This window comes from Lepidochelys kempii, chromosome 24, assembly GCF_965140285.1.
Source record: "Lepidochelys kempii isolate rLepKem1 chromosome 24, rLepKem1.hap1, whole genome shotgun sequence".
In the NCBI taxonomy this organism is placed as follows: Eukaryota; Metazoa; Chordata; order Testudines; family Cheloniidae; genus Lepidochelys; species Lepidochelys kempii.
In genome coordinates this window covers 8,314,609-8,334,009 of record NC_136403.1, presented here as the reverse complement: position 1 = coordinate 8,334,009, position 19,401 = coordinate 8,314,609, and the positions used below count along the sequence as shown (strand labels likewise).

The window sequence follows — 19,401 nt, the reverse complement described above, 5'->3', positions numbered from 1 at the left end:
GGAAAAGCTCAGCTGTCTCATCCTGAGCATCTCGTTCATCCGGCCGCTTCGAGGCTCCTCCAGGCCATATTTTGTGAGCGGCGGAAACGGGGCACCTGTTCTCGTGGCGGCTGGTACAAGCATGTCAGGCTCACGCCAGCAACAGCAGGTTTGCCACGTCTCCGTTAACGTCACCGCAAGGCGCATTAACACCAGGCGTGCCCGGCGCGAAGCAAGGATCCGACAGCCTGCAGTGGTCGTGGATGGTCCGGGCTGTGCCACGTGTAACCGTGTGCGCCGGCCGTGGACCTGGTCACCTGTCGTGTTTGCTGGGCCCTCCTCCATCACCAAGCGACCTGAGACCCCACCAGCATCCACGCTTGCAGGCAAGACTTGGGAGAGTGGCGCAAACTTTGCCCTGCGCTGCCATCTAGTGGAGCCCCTTGGTAGCTTTCTCGGTCACCCTTGGCACCGAGGTGATGTTTGGAAGGCGCATCCTCGTGTATTGCGGGTGGGCAACATCTGGGGGCGTACGTGCTGTGCGAAGGCATCTCATTTAACGCCTGTGCATCATACGGCAACTCGGTCTTGGGCACAGCCAGGGGCCCCCCGCAGCCTGCTCAGGAAGTGCCCAGGTTGTTGTCGGAGATGTCAGTGAGCTGCTGGAGATGCCCTGCCCCTGGGGGGGGGGTGCTATACCACTGGGGGGGTGCTGTGGTGCTCTGGGGCACTGTGCTGCAGGAGATGCCCTGCCACTAGGGCGGCATCATCTTTCTGATGAGACATAACCCTGATCTAGATCTCAGGGCGCTTTGCACAGAAGTCAGGAGTGAACCCAGCTGTCCTGGGCCAAATCTCAGCTCTGCCAATTAATTTTGGGCTCATCAGATGCTCCCTCCGAAGACTGCCGCCTTCGCTTCCTGGCCTCAGTGGTTGCATGCCAACCATCAACACACACTTTCTCCCTCCCACCCCAGCCCGCCACGGCCCGAGCACGCACAGCATTTGAAAGGGCCCGTGGTTCCTTTGTGAGCAAACAGCTGCCAGGGGAGTGGGCTCCCCGGGTGTTTTCAGAGCCATCACCCCCCCGCCCCCCAGCTGCTGCTCTCTCTGCGGTTGCTGGTGTGGGGCGGGAGGGGCCCTTCATCAATCCTGACTCAAAGGCAGCAGTAGCCTGGCACTGCCTGCATCATGCACTTCCAAAGCCCGCCTGCCCCCCAGGCAACCCCATGCATCTGTCTCTGGGTGGGAGCGCTCTACAGCCAGCCTTTGCCACGCCAGCAGCTCGTAGTGACGCCATGCGCTCTGCAGGGCTGGAGCTGCCGTGTTACAGCAAGGGGGCTCCAAGTGGCGCTGTGACACACAGTCTTGCGAGTTCTTTGTGAGCAAGAGTTTAGTCTCAGGAGAAATGCTGCATCACTGTTAGCTTTGTTAGGGTATCGCTTTTTGGGGAGCTGTTGCAAGCAGCAGGGGGTGGTGTCGCTTTCTGCCTGAGACTCTGTGCCTAGAGCCGGTGTGACGCAGCAGGGAGGGGGGAGCGTTGACCTGGGAATTGCCCTGGGGATGGGAGACCTGAGAGCCTGTCACCTGAGTGGGGAGGGGGAGGTGACACCTCTGCCCAGGAATGTGCTCAGAGGCTGGAGAAGGGAGCCTGCTGGGGGGGTTTAGTTTCAGTTTGGGGCTGGGGGGTGGAATGCAGGGAACCCCAGGTCTAAGCTCCCTGCTCCCCCAGAAGGACTTGACTGAGGGGTCCTGGTTGTACCCACAACCCCTATTTTGGACTGTGTTCCTGTTGTCCAATAAACCTTCTGTTTTACTGGCTGGCTGAGAGTCTCAGTGAATCCCAGGAAGAGGGGTGCAGGGCCTGGACTCCCCCACACTCTGTGACAGCCAGTTCTTGGGCAGCATTGCTCCTTGGGGGTGGGATACTGGTACTTCAGTTGAGGTTCCCGAAGCCTGTATGCTCTTTTATTGTTCTGGAGACTTTCTAGACATGGGGGAGTTGGGATATGCAGCTGGGAGCCTTGAGCTGATCAGTGCTGTGGGCAGGTGGTCTTATATTATTGGAACGTGGGTTTGGTTTAACAGAGTGGGTGTTTCAGTGAAGTGGGGATGGTCTGGTGGGCAGCGCAGATACAGCAAATTAGATGCGACAGTGACCTGGGGCTCAGGACTCCTGGTTCCTGGCTCTGCCACTGAACTGACCTTGGATAAGTCACCTTCCCCTTGCTGTGCCTCAGTTTCCTGTGCCACCTTTGTCTATTTAGATTGTGAGCTCTTTGAGGCAGGGATTGTCTCTTGGTCTGTGCAGCACCTGGCACAATGGGGCCCTCATCTCAATTATTTTGTGTCTGCTGCCCTGGCAGGACGGGGCCCTGATACTCTGTGTCTGGGAAGTGCCGGGCATGGCAGGGCCACAATCTTGGTTACTCAGTGTCTGGGCAGTGCCCGGTGCGACAGAGCCCCGATCTCAGTTATTCTGTCGGGCAGTGCCTGGCACGATGGGGCCCCGATCTCACTTCTCTGTGTCTGGGCAGCGCCCCGCATGACAGGGCCCCGATCTCGGTTACTCTGTGGGCAGCACCCTGCATGACAGGGCCCAGATCTCGGTTACTCTGTGTGTGGGCAGTGCCCCGCATGACAGAGCCTGATCTCAGTTACTGTGTGTCAGGGTAGCCCCCGGCACGATGGAGTGCCAAGCTCAAGTTGCCCTATGTCCGTTACTCTGGAATCTTGATGGGAGCTCTCAGCTGCATCTGGTTTTTGTTGTTTTTTAAAGCCACTAATAATATTAAAAACCCAGCCCTGGGGCCCTTTCTTTGATTTTACTTCTTTTATTTAGACAGAAAAAAAATTAAATTATTTAAAGTAAATGGCAATAAATAACAAATAAGTTAAGCATCGATATCGTCTGAAACATAGACTTCAACTTTTCTTTTCTTTTTCCCCACTAAAAGTTGTATTTTTTCCCCTCTAAATAAAAGTACCAGGTAATAAACCCCCTCCCTCTCACCCCCCCTCCAAATAAAAAGAAAAAAAAAAAGAAAAACCATTAAAATTCTCTAAAATTGGAGAGGAGAAAATGGCAGCAACTTGAATCCTTTTGGATCACAGCTAATCTCAACGAAATTATTTACAATTACTGGATTAGCAGGAGACTGTAAACATAGTTTTTTTTTTTCTTCTTCTTCTTCTTTTTCTCTTTCCCATGGTATAGGTTGATTTCAGAGCGCAGTAGAGATGAGAGGTTGGTCAGCATGTAGAGTATCATGATATTTTACAATTGCCAGATGGGGAGGGCCTCAAAACAAAATGGCTGGAGAGGAGAACTAAGGCCAGGAGAAGCATAATTTCTGACCCGGAGCTGTGAGAGAAGGGGAGCAGCCACCCTGCAATCTCTTGCTGGAGTAACTTTACAGCTGGGCTCGCTTTGGGGAGCAGCCTGACCTAGTGGCTTGGAGGCTGGACTAGGAGTCAGAACACCTGGGTTCTGGTCTTGTCTCTGCCCCTGACTGTGAGCAAGTCATGGCCCCTCTCTGTGCCTCGGTTTCCCCTCCCACTCTTTATTAAAGTCTTCCAGGAAGGGGCTGTTGCTCACTGTGTCTGGGGTGTGCCCAGCACAATGGGGCCCTGATCTCAGTTACTCTGTCTCTGGGCAGTGCCTGGCACGACGGGGCCCTGATCTTGGTTACTCTGTCTCTGGGCAGCGCCCGGCACAATGAGCCCTGATCTCAGTCGGAGGTGCCAGAGGCTGTGACAGCAGAAGTATCACTTTTGAGCATGCCGTTGCTCCTAAGCATAAACCATCGCAGGCTCAGGACTGCCTCCCAGGGCAGCCAGCTCGGTTTCAAGCGCAGGGCTGGATTTTTCAGAGGGCTGCTGTATGGAACAAGGGAAACGGGAAATGAGCCCAGGACGGAAGGGGAGGAAGATGCCGCGGCAGGTTAGGGGGCAGCCGGCAACCGTTTGGGGGCTCTTGGGGCTGCATCCTTAGTCAGAACTCTTGCTTCGGATGGCGCACAGAGAGTTTCTTAGCCTTCTGCCACCCAAAGGACATTGTGGCTCTTAATGGGGCACGGCGGGAGGTGGAATTGGCTTCTCTGGCTCTTCCTGCCCGGGCCAGGATTTGAAAACAGCAAATTTTTAACCATAAAGGAGGAGAAAATCCACGTGGCGGGACAACTGGATGGGAACGAAGCAGTGGCTATGGCCTGGAAATCCACGAAGGGGGCTATGTCTGGGCCGTGGGCTCAGGGAGCTGATTGTGCGTGGGGCGGGGGGCTTAGAGTGTCTGACACTTCCTGCCTTGATTGGCAGGGGCAGGGGAGTGGAGGTGGGATATCAGCCCTGTGGAGGCTGCGGGTGGGTGTCCCGGTTTCCCTATGTGTTAGCTCCCAGGTGCCTGCTCGGTGTAGGAGCTGCTGCCCATCCCTTCCTTCCCCCAGCTGTGTGAGCCCCCATGCCTGTGGCTTGCCCCTTGATGCCACGTTGAGGGATAGAGGTGGGGAAGACACGGTCCTTTCCTTCCCCCCGCCTCCGGGCCTCAGCCATAGTGCCCGTCCCATGTCTCCTCCACGGTGCCAGGTGGTAATAAGCCACAGAGGCACTAAGAGAGCCCGGGTGGGCTTGGGGCGAGGCTCTGGGACGGAGGGGAAGACCAGCTTTAATCACCCCACCCCCGGCTGGGCACGGTCCCCCCAGGCTCCTGGGTCGACCAGAATGGTGGTGGAGGATCCCATCTGCTTGAAGCAAGAGGAAGCAGGGCCCCTGGCTGTAATGGAGGAAAATGACATACCGGTGCCCCACATGGGCAGCCCACCACCCCTGGACTCAGAGGCACCCAGCTCTGGCCTGTGGTGCCTTCTGTTGGCTCTGCTTCCCCCCGCCCAGCTTGTGACTGCAGCTTCCCCAGTGTGTCCGGCTCCCCCCCTCAAAGGCCTCGGGTACTTGGAGCCGGTTTTGGTCCTGTTTGGTGAGAAGAAAGCTCAAAGGATGGACCCCCCCCCGCCTTCTAGCTGGGCACAGGGACAGGGCCCTTCTCTTTCCCTCCCACCTCCAGGGCAGGATCAAGCCCTCCAGCTGATTCCCTAGGGCTGTGCCCTGTCAGCCCCGTTCCCCCCCCCACCACCTGGGCTATGGTGGTAGGAATTCATGGCTACCGCTGGGGCGGATCAGTGCTGGGGGGGGAGGGGGCTCCTTTCCCCCCCTCCCTCCACTGTTGACAAGGCATGGCCGAGATCACAGGTGAAATGCCCCCCCCCCCCGACAAGCTGCAGGCTGCTGGTGGGGCTAGGCGCAGCCCAGGGCTGATGGGTGGAGTCAGGCGTATTCGGTTCTGCCGATCGGGTTCATCCTCCCAGTTGGCGGATCAGGCGCTCGGGATCGGTGCTGCTGGCTAAGGATGAGCTGCAATGGGTGGGGGCGGGGGGGACGGGCCTGGTGGGGGCAATCCAGGGGCTCCCTCCTCCATTGAGCTCCAGACCTGGGGGGATGTGGGGGGGGGCGGGAAGGAGGGAGGGGCGAGAAGAGAGAGAGGGAGAGTTAAAGGCGCCCCTAGCCATGCTCCTCCAGCCCAGAGCGTGGGGGTCGGGTCGCAGGCTGGGACATGCACAGAAGGGCACCAGCCGGTTCGATTCCCCCCACGCCCCAGAGGTGGTGCAATTAGACACGGGGTGGGGTTGCTTGTCACCCCACTGCGAAGGGTGGGCTGGGACTTTGGGGGTGGGGGGTGGAATGAAGGGAGGAAAGGCTGGTGGGTCAGAGGGGGGATGATGGCTGGGTTACCAGGTGCTGTCGGTTGGGTGTGAGTGGCACCCTGAAGCTGTTGAGGGGAACCAAAGGTTGGGGTAGCAGGGGGCTTGAGTTGGCACCGAGGGGCATCAACAGAGCTGTGGGGGGAGGAGAGCCGAGGCCTGGGAGAGCAGGGGGCTGTGGGTCGGGAGTGAGGGGCATCAGCAGGGCTGTGTGCAGGGGCCATGGTTGCAACTATTTGAATATTCCAGTTGAAATCCAGGGATTGTCCTCTCCTCCCGGCCCCAAGGCTGCTGACAGGGGACCGTCCCCCCGAGGGGCTGGCGGAGTGTGGGACCAGCCAGCTCGGGCCCGTCACCAAGTTGCTTGCCGGGTGCAGCGCAAAGGGGTTCAGCTCTGCCTGGGCTCTCGTGGGCCTCACCAGCCGCTCGCTCCGTGGGACCAGGGGCCTGGGCCTGGGCAGAGCCAGGGAATGCTGGGCTCTGCCCTGCTGCTACGCGGCCAATCGTGCAGCACCTCGCACAATGGGGCCCTGAGTCCTTGGGCCCCCCACAGCCCAAATAACCCCTCCCCTCCATCCCCCTGGCTTCTCCTGCCCCCCAGGTTAGCCCCCCAGAGGGGACACCCCTGCAGGAGCGACCGGGGTCATTCCCTCCAGGGGCACTGGCTGGCTGGTGGATCCTCCCAAGAGAGCTAAGACATCTGACCCCGCACCCCATAAAGCCCAGTGCCCAAAGGGTGTGTGTGTGTGTGGCACATCCCTTCGCTGAAAGCAGATTCCCCAGCACAGTCACAGCACGAGATCACTGGATGACATGGCCTCTGAGCTCAGCTGGGGGGCTGTGTCAGTCGGGGGCTCTGTGGCCTGCACCCCCTGCGGCCGTGGGGAGGCCTCGCCCAGCCCATAGTGACTCCATGGGCTGGAGCTAAACCCAGCCCCGTCCGCCCGCACTCACCATGGCCTGCCAAGGGCCACACAACAACGTCCACCCCAATTGTAACCCCCTGGGCTGGTTGAATTCCCAGACGCGGGCCCCCCTCCCCCCAGCACTGCACCCGCAGTGGATGCTCCTTGGGCACCTCTGGTTGCTGAGTAACAGCCAATCAGGACTCTCCTTTAGCCAGGCTGCCAAAGGGGGTGCGGGGTGGGGAGGGGTGCTGGACTCATGCCGGGGATGGAAGGGCAAAGGGGGGGGGATGTTTGTGTGTGTGTGGGGGGGGTGATGTTGGGGTCAGCTATAGTAGAGAAACTCTGGGAAGGGGGAGGAAATTAGCACCGCGTGGGGGGGGGGAGGGTGTGGGCCGGAGCTGCCAATGCCAAGCTGGTGGGGGCCACCACCTCCTGCCTGCCCCTTGTCCATGCAGCCGGCACTAGCAGCTGTCAGCTGTGTGTGGGTGTGTGTGGGTGTGAAGTTGGCCTGAGCCTGCAGTGTATGGGGGGGAGGATCGTGTCCAGTCACAGCTGTGTTGGGGGAGGGGTAGGCACCCCTGGGTGGGTGAAACCCAGTTCTGGCACTGATCTTACATGTGCCCCTGGGGCTTACAGACCGTCCCAGTCCTGGGAGGTGCTGATAAAAGGGGGGGGTACAACCCACCCCGGGCAAAGGGGGCCGAGTGGGGCATCTCTCCCCAGGTCTGTTTTAGGGTACAGCCTCCTCCCCCCCCCACCCAAGCTATTCTCTCAGGGAGATCCAAGCCTGCAGTGCTGCAGGGCATCGGCTGGACTCGTGGCCACCCTGTTCTCAGGGGTGTGTGTGTCTTGGGGGGGTTGGTTCCAGAAAGGCCAAGGCCTGGCCCAGCAAGACACCTATGGGTGTGACCCTGTTGCCCTCCCAGGAGGCTGGGCACCAATGTGCTGCCAGGCTCTGACCAGACCCTCCCCTGCCCCATGCCCATCTCTGGCAGATGGGGGGACCCTGGAGCCCTGAGGGATGGTTCATTAGAAGGATGGTGAGGAGCCACTATACAGACCCCTTCCTGACCCAGGGCTCGAACCCAGGCGTCTTGATGCCCAGCCCCTCCCCCAATCACTACAAAGCCTCCTGTATGCGGCTCACTGCATGACTCGGATCATGTTTCCCTTTTGACTCTGCTGTCACTTGGACCTGAGAATTTCCCCCCGCCCCACCTCCTCCTCTAAACTTCGTGCAGTGGGGCTGTGCAGTTGTTAACCAGCCCCTGTGTCCCACTCCAGAGGCAGCTGCATTTTACTCGTGTGCGGGAGAGGTGCACTCTATATAAACAGCTGCCATGCCCTGCCCCAGCCTGGCTGCATTGTAGCAATGATGGCCTGATCCCCTCCATAAACAGCGGCCATGCCCTGCCCAAGGGGTGGCTGCATTCTAACAGTGGGTGCATGAGCTCCATATAAACAGCTGCTGTGCCCAACCACAGAGGACATGCCCCACTCTCCTCTGCCTATTCCCTGCACAGCAGCTAGAGGCCTGGGAGACAGGAAGAGGGGGTCGGGGAGGGTTTCCTACTGTGGCCTGGGTAGCCCCTGTGCCGTGCTGCTGCGTTGGGAATCCAGCTGGCAAAGAGGGAGGTGGAAGGGACCCCCCCACCCTGGGCCTGCAAAGAGGCATTTTAACCCCCCCAAACACACACACACAACGCGCAGAAACGAGCCCGACCCCAGGTCAGCTAAAGCCAAGAAACAAACCAAATGAGCAGCAAACGTGACACAAGCAATGACCCAGTGACCAACAAAAAAATGCTCTAAGAGATGGGGTGAGGGGTTGGAGGGGGGGTGGGAGGGGGACAATCAGACCAGAAAAATAACAGAGGAGGGACTGAACTAGTAACTAGGAAAAGAGGACTTCTACACTGGTTTGGGTTTTGCAGCTGGTGAGGGGAAGACGGTTTTTTTTTTTTTTGGACCGGGGGATTTCACCGAACGAAAACTACTGTCCACTGAGACCACCATCAAGAAAAAAGACCTCACAGCACAGCCAACCACCGCTACGGCACAGGGACGTCATGCACCCGCTAGCTCCGCTCACATGACGTGTGTCCAACACCACGAGCCACAGGGGACAAGGAAGCGGAAGAGTCTCGCGAGCGAGATCAAGATACATCACTTCGGTCGGTCCAGCAGATGCCACTTACAAGGGGGCTCTTGTGACAGCGAGGGATGGCTAGCGACAGAAGCATCTCAAGATATGATTGGTAACCCTGCCGGGGTGGGGGGATTAAAGCAGCAAAGAAAGAAAATGGGATTTGGGATTTGTTTTTGTTTTAAATAAGAAAAGGGAAAAGGTCAAGTCAGCTCTGTATGTAAATCACCTTGTTTCTTACACAGTAAAAGAGACAAAATATGGTTTTTTTGGACAATTTCTCCCCCCCGCCCCAAACCCCTGCACCAGGGATGTCACCGCTGGGAACTGATGTGTTTTGATCTGTTGTGTGTCTGGGAATGTGCAAAGCCCCCGCACTGATTGGGGGAGGCCAGTGCTGGGAACCCATCAAAGGCCTGGCTTGTCAGAGGGCTCAGCGCTTTGATGGGGGTCTCTCATTTGGCTATGCAGTCTCACTGGCTGCTTTGCCAGATGTTGGCCCTGGCGGGGGGGGGGTCTATTCCTGGTTCCACTGAGCTGTCGGCTGATCCAGGACAAGCCACTTCTCTGGGCCATTTCCCCTTTGCCTAGACAGAGCTCTTTGGGGTGGGGCGGGGGGGTCTGCCTCTCCCTCTGGCTGTGCAGTGCCTGGCATGCGCTGGTCTACAGCCTCAGCCTGGTGCCGCAATACAGAAAATAGCGTTATCATGGAGCTGGGTGTTTGGGGTCTGTCCCAGTGTGGGGTGGTAGTGGTGAGGGGGGATGTTCCCTGGGAAGGGAGCTCAGAGAGGGGCTGACGCCTTCTAACCCTAAGGGGGGGGGCGTTGCCTAGCCCCACAGTCACTTGATGGTCCAGGCTCACTGGCCTCCCAATTGCCTCTCCCCTGCTAATCCTCTTGCCTCCTTTTAACCTGACCCTCAGCTGGCACCAGGCCTGATGGACAGCGTGCGAGTGATGGGGGCTGGGTACTGTGGGGGCGGGGGCAGGTGGGTAGCAGACGCTTAGGGGAGGGAGCCTGTGAGCCTCAGCTCCATGCCCCCGCCCCATTCATGCCCAAGCCTCCTTTTGTCCCAACAAAGGAGGAAAAAAAGATGAAGAAAAAAAGAGAACGAGAAAATAAATGGATGGGAAAGAAAGACACGGCTGATGGGAAACAGGCACCCTCATGCCACATGCAGCGGGCGTGCCTCATGCCAGCTGGCTGGCTTGTTACCGCACCGGGGCGGGGGGCGTATGGCTCTTGGGGAGGGTGCAGGGCTCCGGTGACAGCTCGTCCATGCCCCGGGCACTGTGCCCTGTGACCAGGTTTCTCCAGCAGCTCTGGCGGGTGGAGAGAGAGACACAGAATAGGGGCGTCAGGGACCCTGCTGAGAACGGCCCTGGGTGAAATGGATAGGATGCTGGGGGGATGGGGTGTGGGCCCTGCGGGATCTCGGGCTGGGGTGAGGGACTGGGACCAGGGTGGGGGAGGCCTCCATGTTAGGCCTGCTGTCCGGTAGCAGGGTGCTGGGACCAAGCTATCGTCCAGCGGCACGGAGCCCCAGAGCCGGGACCTGTGTGCACATTGGTGGCCTGATCTCACCCCACGGCAGCAGGATTAGGTCCCCGCTTCACTCCCCTGGGGCGGCTTTCTGCCCCATGCTGGCATATGGCCAGAGCAGCCGGGCTCCAAATCTGACCCCCAGGCCCGGAGACTGCCGGCAAGAGCAGGCAAATGAGGCCTTTGCAGGGGCTGAGCTGAATCTGGTGCTAACCGACGAGGGGTGACTGAGAGATGGGTCAGCAGGGGCTGTTTTGTATCCCCACCCCCGCAGTTCTGCCAGTGCCCCTCACTCCTGATCTGCAGCCCCTTGCTATCCTAGCCCTGGGCTCCCCCTCATGGCTTTCCTCTCCTCACCAAACTGTGTCAGACAAATGCCTGTAATCCAACCTGCCCCGTTCTCCCCAGCAAGCAGCTCTGTCCCAGTGCCCATGTTTCCCCCTGCACACCCTGAGGCTGGCGTTTCTACACACGAGGGCCCAGGCCAAGGCCCAGGCATGATGCCAGAGGATGCTGCGGGTTCTCTCACCCTCAGGCCATTCAGCCGGGGGGGGGGGGGGGGGGGCCGAGCCTGGCTTGTGTTTGTAAATTTCAGCCTCAAAGGTTCCCCCTGCTACCCTCAAGACTCATCACCCTGCAAAGCAAACCCCATTGGCTTGGTGAGCAGGGCACTTCCAGCTCCCCATTTCCTGTGTGAGTCCCTTCGGGGGCAGGCACCCAGCCACTAGGGTCCCCTGGTCCTGGTCTGTTCAGTCTAGCTCTCCCCTGCCTCTGCTGACCGTGGCCCAGCGGTGCAGAGAGTGTGCAGCGACTGTGGCATTCTCTAGGCACCGAGAAACAAAGGATGGGCTTGCAGAGAATGGCTTGAGCTGGGACCCAGAAGACCTGGGCTCAAATCCCTCCTCTGCCACAGAGTTCCTGTGTGACCTGGACACTTGTGACTTTTGTTGTTCTGTGCCTCAGTTGCTCATCTGTACAATGGGGTCAATAATCCTGCCTCTCCCCTAACTCTTCATTTGTTTAGAGCATAAGCAACTTGGGGCAGGACCTGCCTCTCACTGTTTGTGCAGCACCTGGCATGATGGGGCCCTGCTCTCAGTCGGGGTCTCTGCAGAGCCTGGCACAACGGGGCCCCAATCTTGGCTGGGATCTAAAAGCTAATGCAATGCGGATTACCGTAAATCCTTAAAGAAATGGAGCCTGTCACTGCAACGCAGTTGAGCCCCTCCCTTGGTGGTGTCCCTCTGTCTCTTTTATGTGCAAAAAAGAAACTACGTTCAATGACAAAGACTCCACAAAACAAATGACCAAGCAAAAACCAAACCAAAAAACCAAACCAAAAATCAAACCAATGCAGAACGAGAAAAGACCCCGTGAGCCACGCACGGAGAACAGTTATCAGAACAAAAGCAGGATACGTTCACGTGCCACGACACACACAGACACGCACAGAACCCCCCCCCCCCCCGCCCCACGCTACGCCGCGCTGGGGGTCTTCACCTGGCTGAGACAGGGCTCTGCGCAGCACAGCCGGAAAGAACTGCTAGCAGGAGGTTATGTTCTTCTTTCTTAAAATACAGGGTGAAATTCTGTTATACAGATCTCTAAGATAGTGGGGGCGGGGGGGGGGGGGGCGGGGGTCAGGCTACATGCGTGTTAGCTATGGAGATATAGTGCATTATTTGTGCGGGAGAGCGGAGTGGAGCAGTATTATCACTGTTATTTTAATGCTTGTGCTGGTGGGACTTTGGCATGGTGTGGCTTTTCTTTCCACCCTGTATAAAAGCCTTCAGGGTCCTTTACTGCCCTGGTGAGTCAGACTGTGGGCTCTTTGGCGCGGGCCAGTGGCTCATTCTGGGTCTGTGCAGCGCCCTGGGGCCTTGATCTCAGCTGCTAAATAATAATCCCATGTGTGTGTGCACAGACTCTGGGTGCCTTTCTGCCCTCTGCAAGGGGGGGGGGGGAGGGACGGAGTTGGCGTGGCTCCGATAGGCTTGGTTATTTGAACGGCTCGATGAACAGGCCAGGGAGCGGCTGGTTGCGGGTCTCCTGCTTTCTCGCTGGAACGGGAAACGGCGCAGAAATTTTGCAAGCCAAATGTACGTTTTGTCCAAATTTCACATGTTGCCACGTGGCCCACGTACCCTGATGCCACGCAGAGCTGGTTAGACAATGTGTGTGTGTGTGTGTCTGACTGTCCAGGTGTGTGGCGTAGGGGCATGTATGTATGTGTGTGTGCATCCGTGTACCCATGTGCCTGTTCTGTTCATTCCCTCTGGGGCACCTGGCATTGGCCATGGTTGGAAGACAGGCTATGGGGCTTGCGGGACCCTTGGTCTGACCCAGTGCAGCCGTTCTAATGTGTGTGCGTGAATGCATATATGTGTGTGCCCATGAGCGTGCGCCCATATGCATGTATGTGCCCGAGCATGTGTGCGTGCCCATGGACATGTGTGTGTACGTATGAATCTGTGGGGACCTGTGTGTGTGTGTGTGTCCCCATGTGCATGTGTAAATGTGCGTGCATGTCTATGTGTGCCCGTGTGTGTGTGGATGTGTGTGTCTCTGTATGTGAGTGAGTGTGTAACTGAGTGTGCCCATGTGTGTAGCTGTGTGCCAATGTGCGTGTGTATATCTGTGTGTGCCCATGCATGTGTCGATGCGTGTGCCTGTGTGAATTTGTGTGCACCCGTGTGGGTGTGTATCTGTGTGCGCCCATGTGCATCTGTTTGCGCCCGTGTGTGTTTGTAACTGTGTGTGTGTGTGTGTATCTGTGTGCGCCCGTGTTTGTACCTGTGTGTGCCCATGTGCATGTGCGTATCTGTGTGTGCCTGTGCGTATCTGTGTGCACCCGTGTGCATCTGTGTGTGCCCATGTGCGTATCTGTGTGCGCCTGTGTGTATCTGTGTGTGCCCCTGTGTGTGTTTGTATCTCTGTGTGTGTATCTGTGTGTGCCCCTGTGTGTGTTTGTATCTCTGTGTGTGTATCTGTGTGCGCCTGTACGCGTGTGTGTGGATGTTCGTGCCTGTGTAGCAGGGGAATCACAAAAATGCCACTGAGATTTTACCCTTTTTAAAAATCAAACTCTGAAATTCCTGCTACGATTTTCCAGGGCCCTCGGCTCAGTCCTGCCTTGGGCTGGGGGCTGTCGCCCTCTTGTGGCCAAAAGGCCCCAGGGCTGTACACCCTGAGAGTGGAGACACCCAGCCTGGGGCCCTGGGGGAGGCGTTACCCCAAGGGGCTCTGTCCGGCGGGAGGTAACACAGCCAGGGCCTCACCCCCGCACTCCCGTTATGCTGCAGTTCACCAGCCCAGACTGCTGTGCCCCCCGCCCCCGGGCTGTGTTTTGGGGGGTCCCTGTGCACGGGGGGCAGGGCACCCACCTGAGGCCTTAGTACGGCCGGTTGGCGTCTTTCGGTCGCTTGAGCTGCACTTTCAGGCGCTTCATGCCAATCTGGAAGCCGTTCATGGCCTGGATGGCAGCCTGGGCGCTGGCGGGATTGTCAAAACTTACGAACCCTGGGGAGGGGGTGGCGGGTGGGCGCCGGGGAGGGGTAGAGAGGCAGGGGGAGGGGAGGGGGGCAGAGAGAGGCAGAGAATGCTGAGTGGCCCTGGGAGACCCAACTAGCCCTTTATTCACAGCTAGGGCAGTGCCCCCTTGGCCACTAAGCCACTGGCTCGGGGTGGGCAGCTCCGCACCCGGACTCTCAGCTTGGCACCAGGGCTGCGGTATGCCCAGCTGCCCTGTCCTTGGGGGCCGGGGAGCCTGGGATCTGCTCCCCGAGGCTCAGGTCTGGGGGCATCAATCGGTGGCAGGTAGAGGGTGCCTGACGCAGGGTTTGCTCCCTCATGCCAGCCGCTGTGGGTGACAGGAGATGGGGCTAGGAGAGCCCTGGTCTGGGCAGATCTGCTAAGGAAGCCAGCTCAGCATCCGGCTCAGCGTCAGCCCCTGTCTACACTAGGGGTTGCAACAATCCTTTGCCTGGGAGTTCGGCCCCTCGCCCCGGTGCCCATTGGCTGCTCCTGCTGCTCAGCAGGCCGGCCACTGGCCCACAATGCAGCAGGAAGGGGCTGGGAGACCCCATTGGCTGGCCTTACCGAAGCATTTGCTCTGATTGGTCGCCCGATCCACGAAAACTTTGGCAGAGATGACATTCCCAAAGGGCAGGAACATCTGCAGGATCTCGGAGTCAGTGAACTCCTGGGGCAGGTGGTAGATGAAGATGTTACAGCCCTCGGGGCCTGCGGGGAGGAGGCGGGTGAGAGTGGGCAGCTGCTCAGGACACTCCAGGCCCTGGGTTCCCTTAGATGCCCCCATGCTGGGCCCCCGTTCTAGATCACACACACACACACCGGGCCCCAGTTCTAGATCCCTCATGCTGGGCCCCCCCTGTTCTAGATCCCACATGCTGGACCCCCTAGAGCCTTCTGCTCTGGACGTCCCATCCTGGACTCCTCTATACCCTTCACTCTGGATACCGCAGTCTGGAACCCCCCCCATTCCAGACTGTTCCAGATCCCTCGCTCTGGACTCCCTGTTCTAGACAACTCTATATCCTCTAACTGGACCCCCACATCCTTGACTCCTCTAGATCCCACTGCTCGGGACCCCTTTAGACCCAACAGTCTGGACCCCCATTCTGAACCCCTCATTCTGGCCTCCCCAGTGTGAACCCCTCTCGGTCCCCCTGCTCTGGACCCTGTGTTCTACACCACTCTAGATCCTCTCATTCTGGCCACCATTCTGGATCCCTGTTGATCCCCCATGCTCTGGACTCCCTCTGTGAAGTGTTGGGGTCCTCAGGGAAGATGTGGAGGTCCTGAGGTGCACAGTGAGGCAGGTCCTTGGTGACCCCAGGCCACATCTGCCCTCTCCCTATTGAGCGGCATTGGGGCAGGGCTCCTGGCAATAAGGGATGTCAGGGGCCCAGGGGCAGAGCTGGGGGTGGTTTCAGGGGGACAGGGCCTGGGGGAGTGGCGCCTAGTGGGTGCTGGCGGGGGACATTGTTGGAGGGAGCGGTGCCTAGGGGGTGTTGGGGGGCAGTGACGGGGAGAAATTGGAGGGGGCAGCGGCTCCGGGCCCCACTTACCTTCCCGTTGCTGCTGCTGCTGGGGGGGCGGCTGCTGCGTGAGGATGGCCGGCTGCTGGGGGAAGGCCGGGCTCACCAGCCCGTAGGCAGCAGGGTAGGTGGCTGGGGCAGAGGCAAAGGAGGGCTTGAGCGACCCCTCGGCCTGGGCCTACACGCCCCCAAGGGAAGGATCTGGACCCAGGCCTGAGGCTCCCTCCCCCCATTGTTAGCCCAGCTCCCTACCCCACTGCTCCCCACTCCCCCTGTCCCCCCACCCGCAGGAAGCCCCCTCCTTACAGCCTCAGTCCCCCTGGCTGCCCCCCAGCCCCACAGCCCTGGGGGGTGAGGCCGTCACTGCCACGCCCTGGTGCTGCTCAGACCTGGCGCCAGCGCCCGGGACGTCCCGCCATGCTGCTGCCTCCACCCCCCCCCAGCCTCCTCCCCGGCTCGGGGCCCCTTCCAGCCCCCCCCAGCCCCGGGGCCCCTTCCAGCCCCCCTCCCCAGCCCCGGGGCTCCTTCCAGCCCCCCCAGCCCCGGCGCCACACCTGTGTAGTGCTGCATCCCGGCGTAGGCCTGCTGCAGGGGGTCCACGGGGGCGGCTGGGCTCTGAGCTGCGAGGGGAGACGAGAGGGGGAGGGGGTTACCCAGGGCTGAGCCGGGGTGGGGGTGGAGGGGAGCAGGCAGGGCAGGGGCGGGGCGCGAACCTGGGTACGGGTGGACCCCGTTGGTGTAGAGGGCCTCGGAGGCCGGCTGCCCCGTGGTCTGCGTGGGGACCGGGCTGTAGCCGTTGACACTGAGCGTGGCCGGGATGGCGGACACAGGGGTGGCGGCGATGGCAGGCGGCGTGCTGGTACCTGCGGGCGAGAGACGCGGTGGACGAGCGGGATGGGTTCGGGGCTCTCCCCCCCACCCGTGAGGAGATCCCGGCTTACCCACCCCCTGCCCCCTCTGCAGCCTGCCGCCCGGGGCGGGGGCTTTGCCCGTCCCGCAGACTCCCCGGCGTGGCCCCTCCTGGCCCGCGCCCGCCCTACCTGAGGAGGGGGTGAGGGGCGTGAGGGGCGTGGCGATGAGGCCGTTGGGGTTGATGGTGGCCATCTGCTGCATCTGGACGGCCGCCATGGTGGCCATGGGGTTGAGGTAGGCGGAGTGAGCAGCGACCAGGGCTGCCTGCTGCTGCATTAGCTGCGGGGGGAGAGAAAGAGACGGGGGGGGGGGCGGGGGAGTCAGGGGGTGTCCGCTGGGCTGCTGGGGGGATGGGGGTCGGCCTGTCTGCAAGGGCACAAGGACCCGGGGGTGGGGAAACGATGTGCCCTGCTGTCCTGGCCCCCGCAGCTCTGCCGCTGCCCCTCAATCCCGACCCGCAGCCCCAGCTAGCCCAGCCCCGGGCTCCCCCCGTCCCCCAGCTCTGCCAGTGCCCCTCAATCCCGACCCGCAGCCCCTTGCTGTCCCCGCCCTGGGCTTCCTCCCTCCTCCGTCTCTGCCGGTGCCCCTCAATCCCGACCCACAGCCCCCTGCTGTCCCCGCCCTGGGTTCCCCCCATCCCCCAGCTCTGCCGGTGCCCCTCAATCCCGACCCGCAGCCTTGGCTCGCCCCCCATGCCCCTGCTGAGAGCCCAGCGCCCACATCGGCAAGGAGCCCCTTACTGCTTGGGTGTAGGCGCTGTAGGCCCCGAACTGCAGGGCAATGGGGCTGAACATGCCCAGCTGGCTGGCCACCTGCTGCATCCGGCGCAGGCCCCGCTCCTTCTCCGTGTCGGCGAATTTCACCACCAGGCTGGAGGAGGCGCCCTGGGAATGGAACCCCCCGCAAGGGGGCTAGTGAGACAAGCAGAGCACGGTGACCCCCCCGCCCCACCCCGTCTGGCCCCTGCCCCCGCACTGCCTCAGCCAGCCGGCGTGACACCAGGCCCCAGCCCCTCCTGCAGCCTCCGCGCCAGGCAGCCTCCTGGGGAGCGTGTGGGGGGGCCAAGCTCCCCTCCTGTATCAAGTACCTGCTTCAACCCCCTCTGCCCATGCCCGGGATGATTTTAACCTTCCTCAGGACGTAGGGCCTAGTGGATAGAGCACTGGCCTAAGCTTCCAGACAGCAGGGTCTCTTCCCATCTCTGCTGCTTGACGAGCTTGGGCAAGTCGCGGCCCTGCTCCATGCTTCGATTTCCCCACCCGTCGAATGGGGCAAATGATCCCAACCTCGTTTGCAAAAAGGGCTTTGGGGTCTACGCATGAGCATGGCTTGGGATCAGAGCGACTTGATCTGCCCGTCCTGCCAACGTTTTCGAGACTCTGAACAATGTTCCCCGCCCCGACTCGGGGTGAAAAGTTGAAAAGCTGGAACGTTTTCCTGAAGCGCCTAAGAAAAGTTCCTTTCAGGGCAGCCTGGACATTTGGTTTCTTTGATCGATGGGTTTCCAGCTCACTCCAACACGCTCACGCCGCAAACTCCAAAGTTGCCTCGACCAGGAAAATGGGCGTTTTTTCATGGAACGTGGAAGAGGGACATTCGGACGCTTCCCAAGCGTCGTTTACCCACGTTGAGAAATTGTTCCCAGTCCAGACGTTCCCACGGCAATGGAGTTGCCCTGTCGGCGTTTTTCAACTAAAAAAACGTTTTCTCGGAAGATTCCCGACTGACTCTCGAGGCTGCAGTGGCGAGCTCGCTCCATCAGGGGGCAGAAGAGCCTCAGGCAGCATCCTTGCCCCCTGCCCTGGCGCTGAGCTGGGTCCCTTCCAGGTGGCAAGTCTGGGGGGGGAGCTGAGATTTGGAGCTGCCCACATGAGAGGGTGCGAGAGGCAGAGGGGGCTGGAGATCCTTGGACAGGCAGACAGGGTCGTGCTGCCCCGCTGGACCCATGCCTGGGTGCTCGCTGACTGCCCGATTGAGGCTGCAGGGCGGATCAAAGGCCTGGAGGCACGAAGGCCCTGTGGGGTCCACGCAGCCCGTGCCCCTCGGAGTCCCCAAAGGATGGGGGTGTTGGAGCAGGAAGGGCCTGGGGGCTGTCTAACATTCCCAGCCTGGGCAGACAGACTTGCGCTAGCCAGGCTTCAGCTCAGCTGGCACGCTGGGGCGGCGATTCAGGCTCTGGAGCCCCCCCCGGCCCCCTGGCTCTGAGCTTGGGCGCCGGGAGCCTGCGTCTCTGCCAGAGCCACAGCCTCCACCTGGCTGGCAGCGCGCTGGCTTGGGCCACGCTGGCGTGAGTCCGTCCACCCAGGCGGGCTAGCTCCCAGCTGCAGGGTAGATGGGCCCTGTGCGTTCCCAGGATGCTGCCCAGGAGCCCGGCCCTGTCCCCTCAGACAGACAGACAGACCCGGCATTGTTCTCCGACACGTGGTGGGGGAAGGGCTCAGAGGAGCCTGGATCTAACCCTGCAGTGTCTCAGTGGGCAGGGGGACCACGAGTGCCCAGGGAGACCCAGCTGGGTTGATGAGTGCCCGGGGGGGGAGGGTCCAGCCGGGTCAGTGAGTGCCCAGGGGGTCCAGCCGGGTGAGTGAGTGCCTGGGGAGCTGGGGGGCAGCCAGGTCGTGAGTGCCCAGCATCTGCCCTGGGAGATGAGGGGTCTGGGAGCCGAGTCTAATGCTGAGCTCCTACTGAGGGCCATGCCAGGAATCGCCCCCTCTCAGCCTGCCCCCCACCCCCCCGATTGCCAGCATGCCTTACGGGCAATGTCCGGCTGCCGTGCAGCGTGTTGATGGCGGCCTGAGCCTCGGCGTGGGCCTGGAACTTCACGAAGGCACAGCCTGTGGGGAGAGAGAGTCAGTGCCGTCGGGGCTGTGGGGGGGGTGTGGCAGGGCCTGAGTGCACACAGATACCCCGAGTGCACGCCCCTGAACGCACGCAGACACCCCGAGTGCACCCCTCCGAGCGCACACAGACACCCCGAGTGCACCCCCCCGAGCGCACGCAGACACCCCGAGTGCACCCCCCTGAACGCACACAGACACCCCGAGTGCACCCCCCGAGCGCACGCAGACACCCCGAGTGCACCCCCCTGAACGCACGCAGACACCC

General features: G+C 60.6%; 1 protein-coding gene across 11 annotated transcripts in view; it reads right to left on the bottom strand.

Moving 5' to 3' along the window:
• Positions 1-2,813: 2,813 nt before the first annotated feature.
• Positions 2,814-19,401, bottom strand: part of CELF3 (CUGBP Elav-like family member 3) — a 47,392-nt gene continuing 30,804 nt past the window's right edge. For 3 of the 11 annotated variants that reach the window (XM_073322559.2, XM_073322567.2, XM_073322570.2), the window contains 11 exons: positions 19,051-19,130; positions 17,040-17,210; positions 16,428-16,578; positions 16,101-16,250; positions 15,942-16,007; positions 15,418-15,519; positions 14,426-14,569; positions 13,711-13,846; positions 11,828-11,895; positions 8,733-10,107; positions 2,814-5,461 (listed from right to left, as the gene is read on the bottom strand). In XM_073322559.2, the coding sequence (XP_073178660.1) occupies positions 13,719-13,846; positions 14,426-14,569; positions 15,418-15,519; positions 15,942-16,007; positions 16,101-16,250; positions 16,428-16,578; positions 17,040-17,210; positions 19,051-19,130 (992 nt within the window). In that variant the 3' untranslated portion in view covers positions 2,814-5,461; positions 8,733-10,107; positions 11,828-11,895; positions 13,711-13,718. Of the gene's footprint in view, positions 5,462-8,732; positions 10,108-11,827; positions 11,896-13,710; positions 13,847-14,425; positions 14,570-15,417; positions 15,520-15,941; positions 16,251-16,427; positions 16,579-17,039; positions 17,211-19,050; positions 19,131-19,401 lie in introns of all 11 variants that reach the window. The other 8 variants (XM_073322566.2, XM_073322568.2, XM_073322569.2 and 5 more) reach the window with 6 other exon arrangements.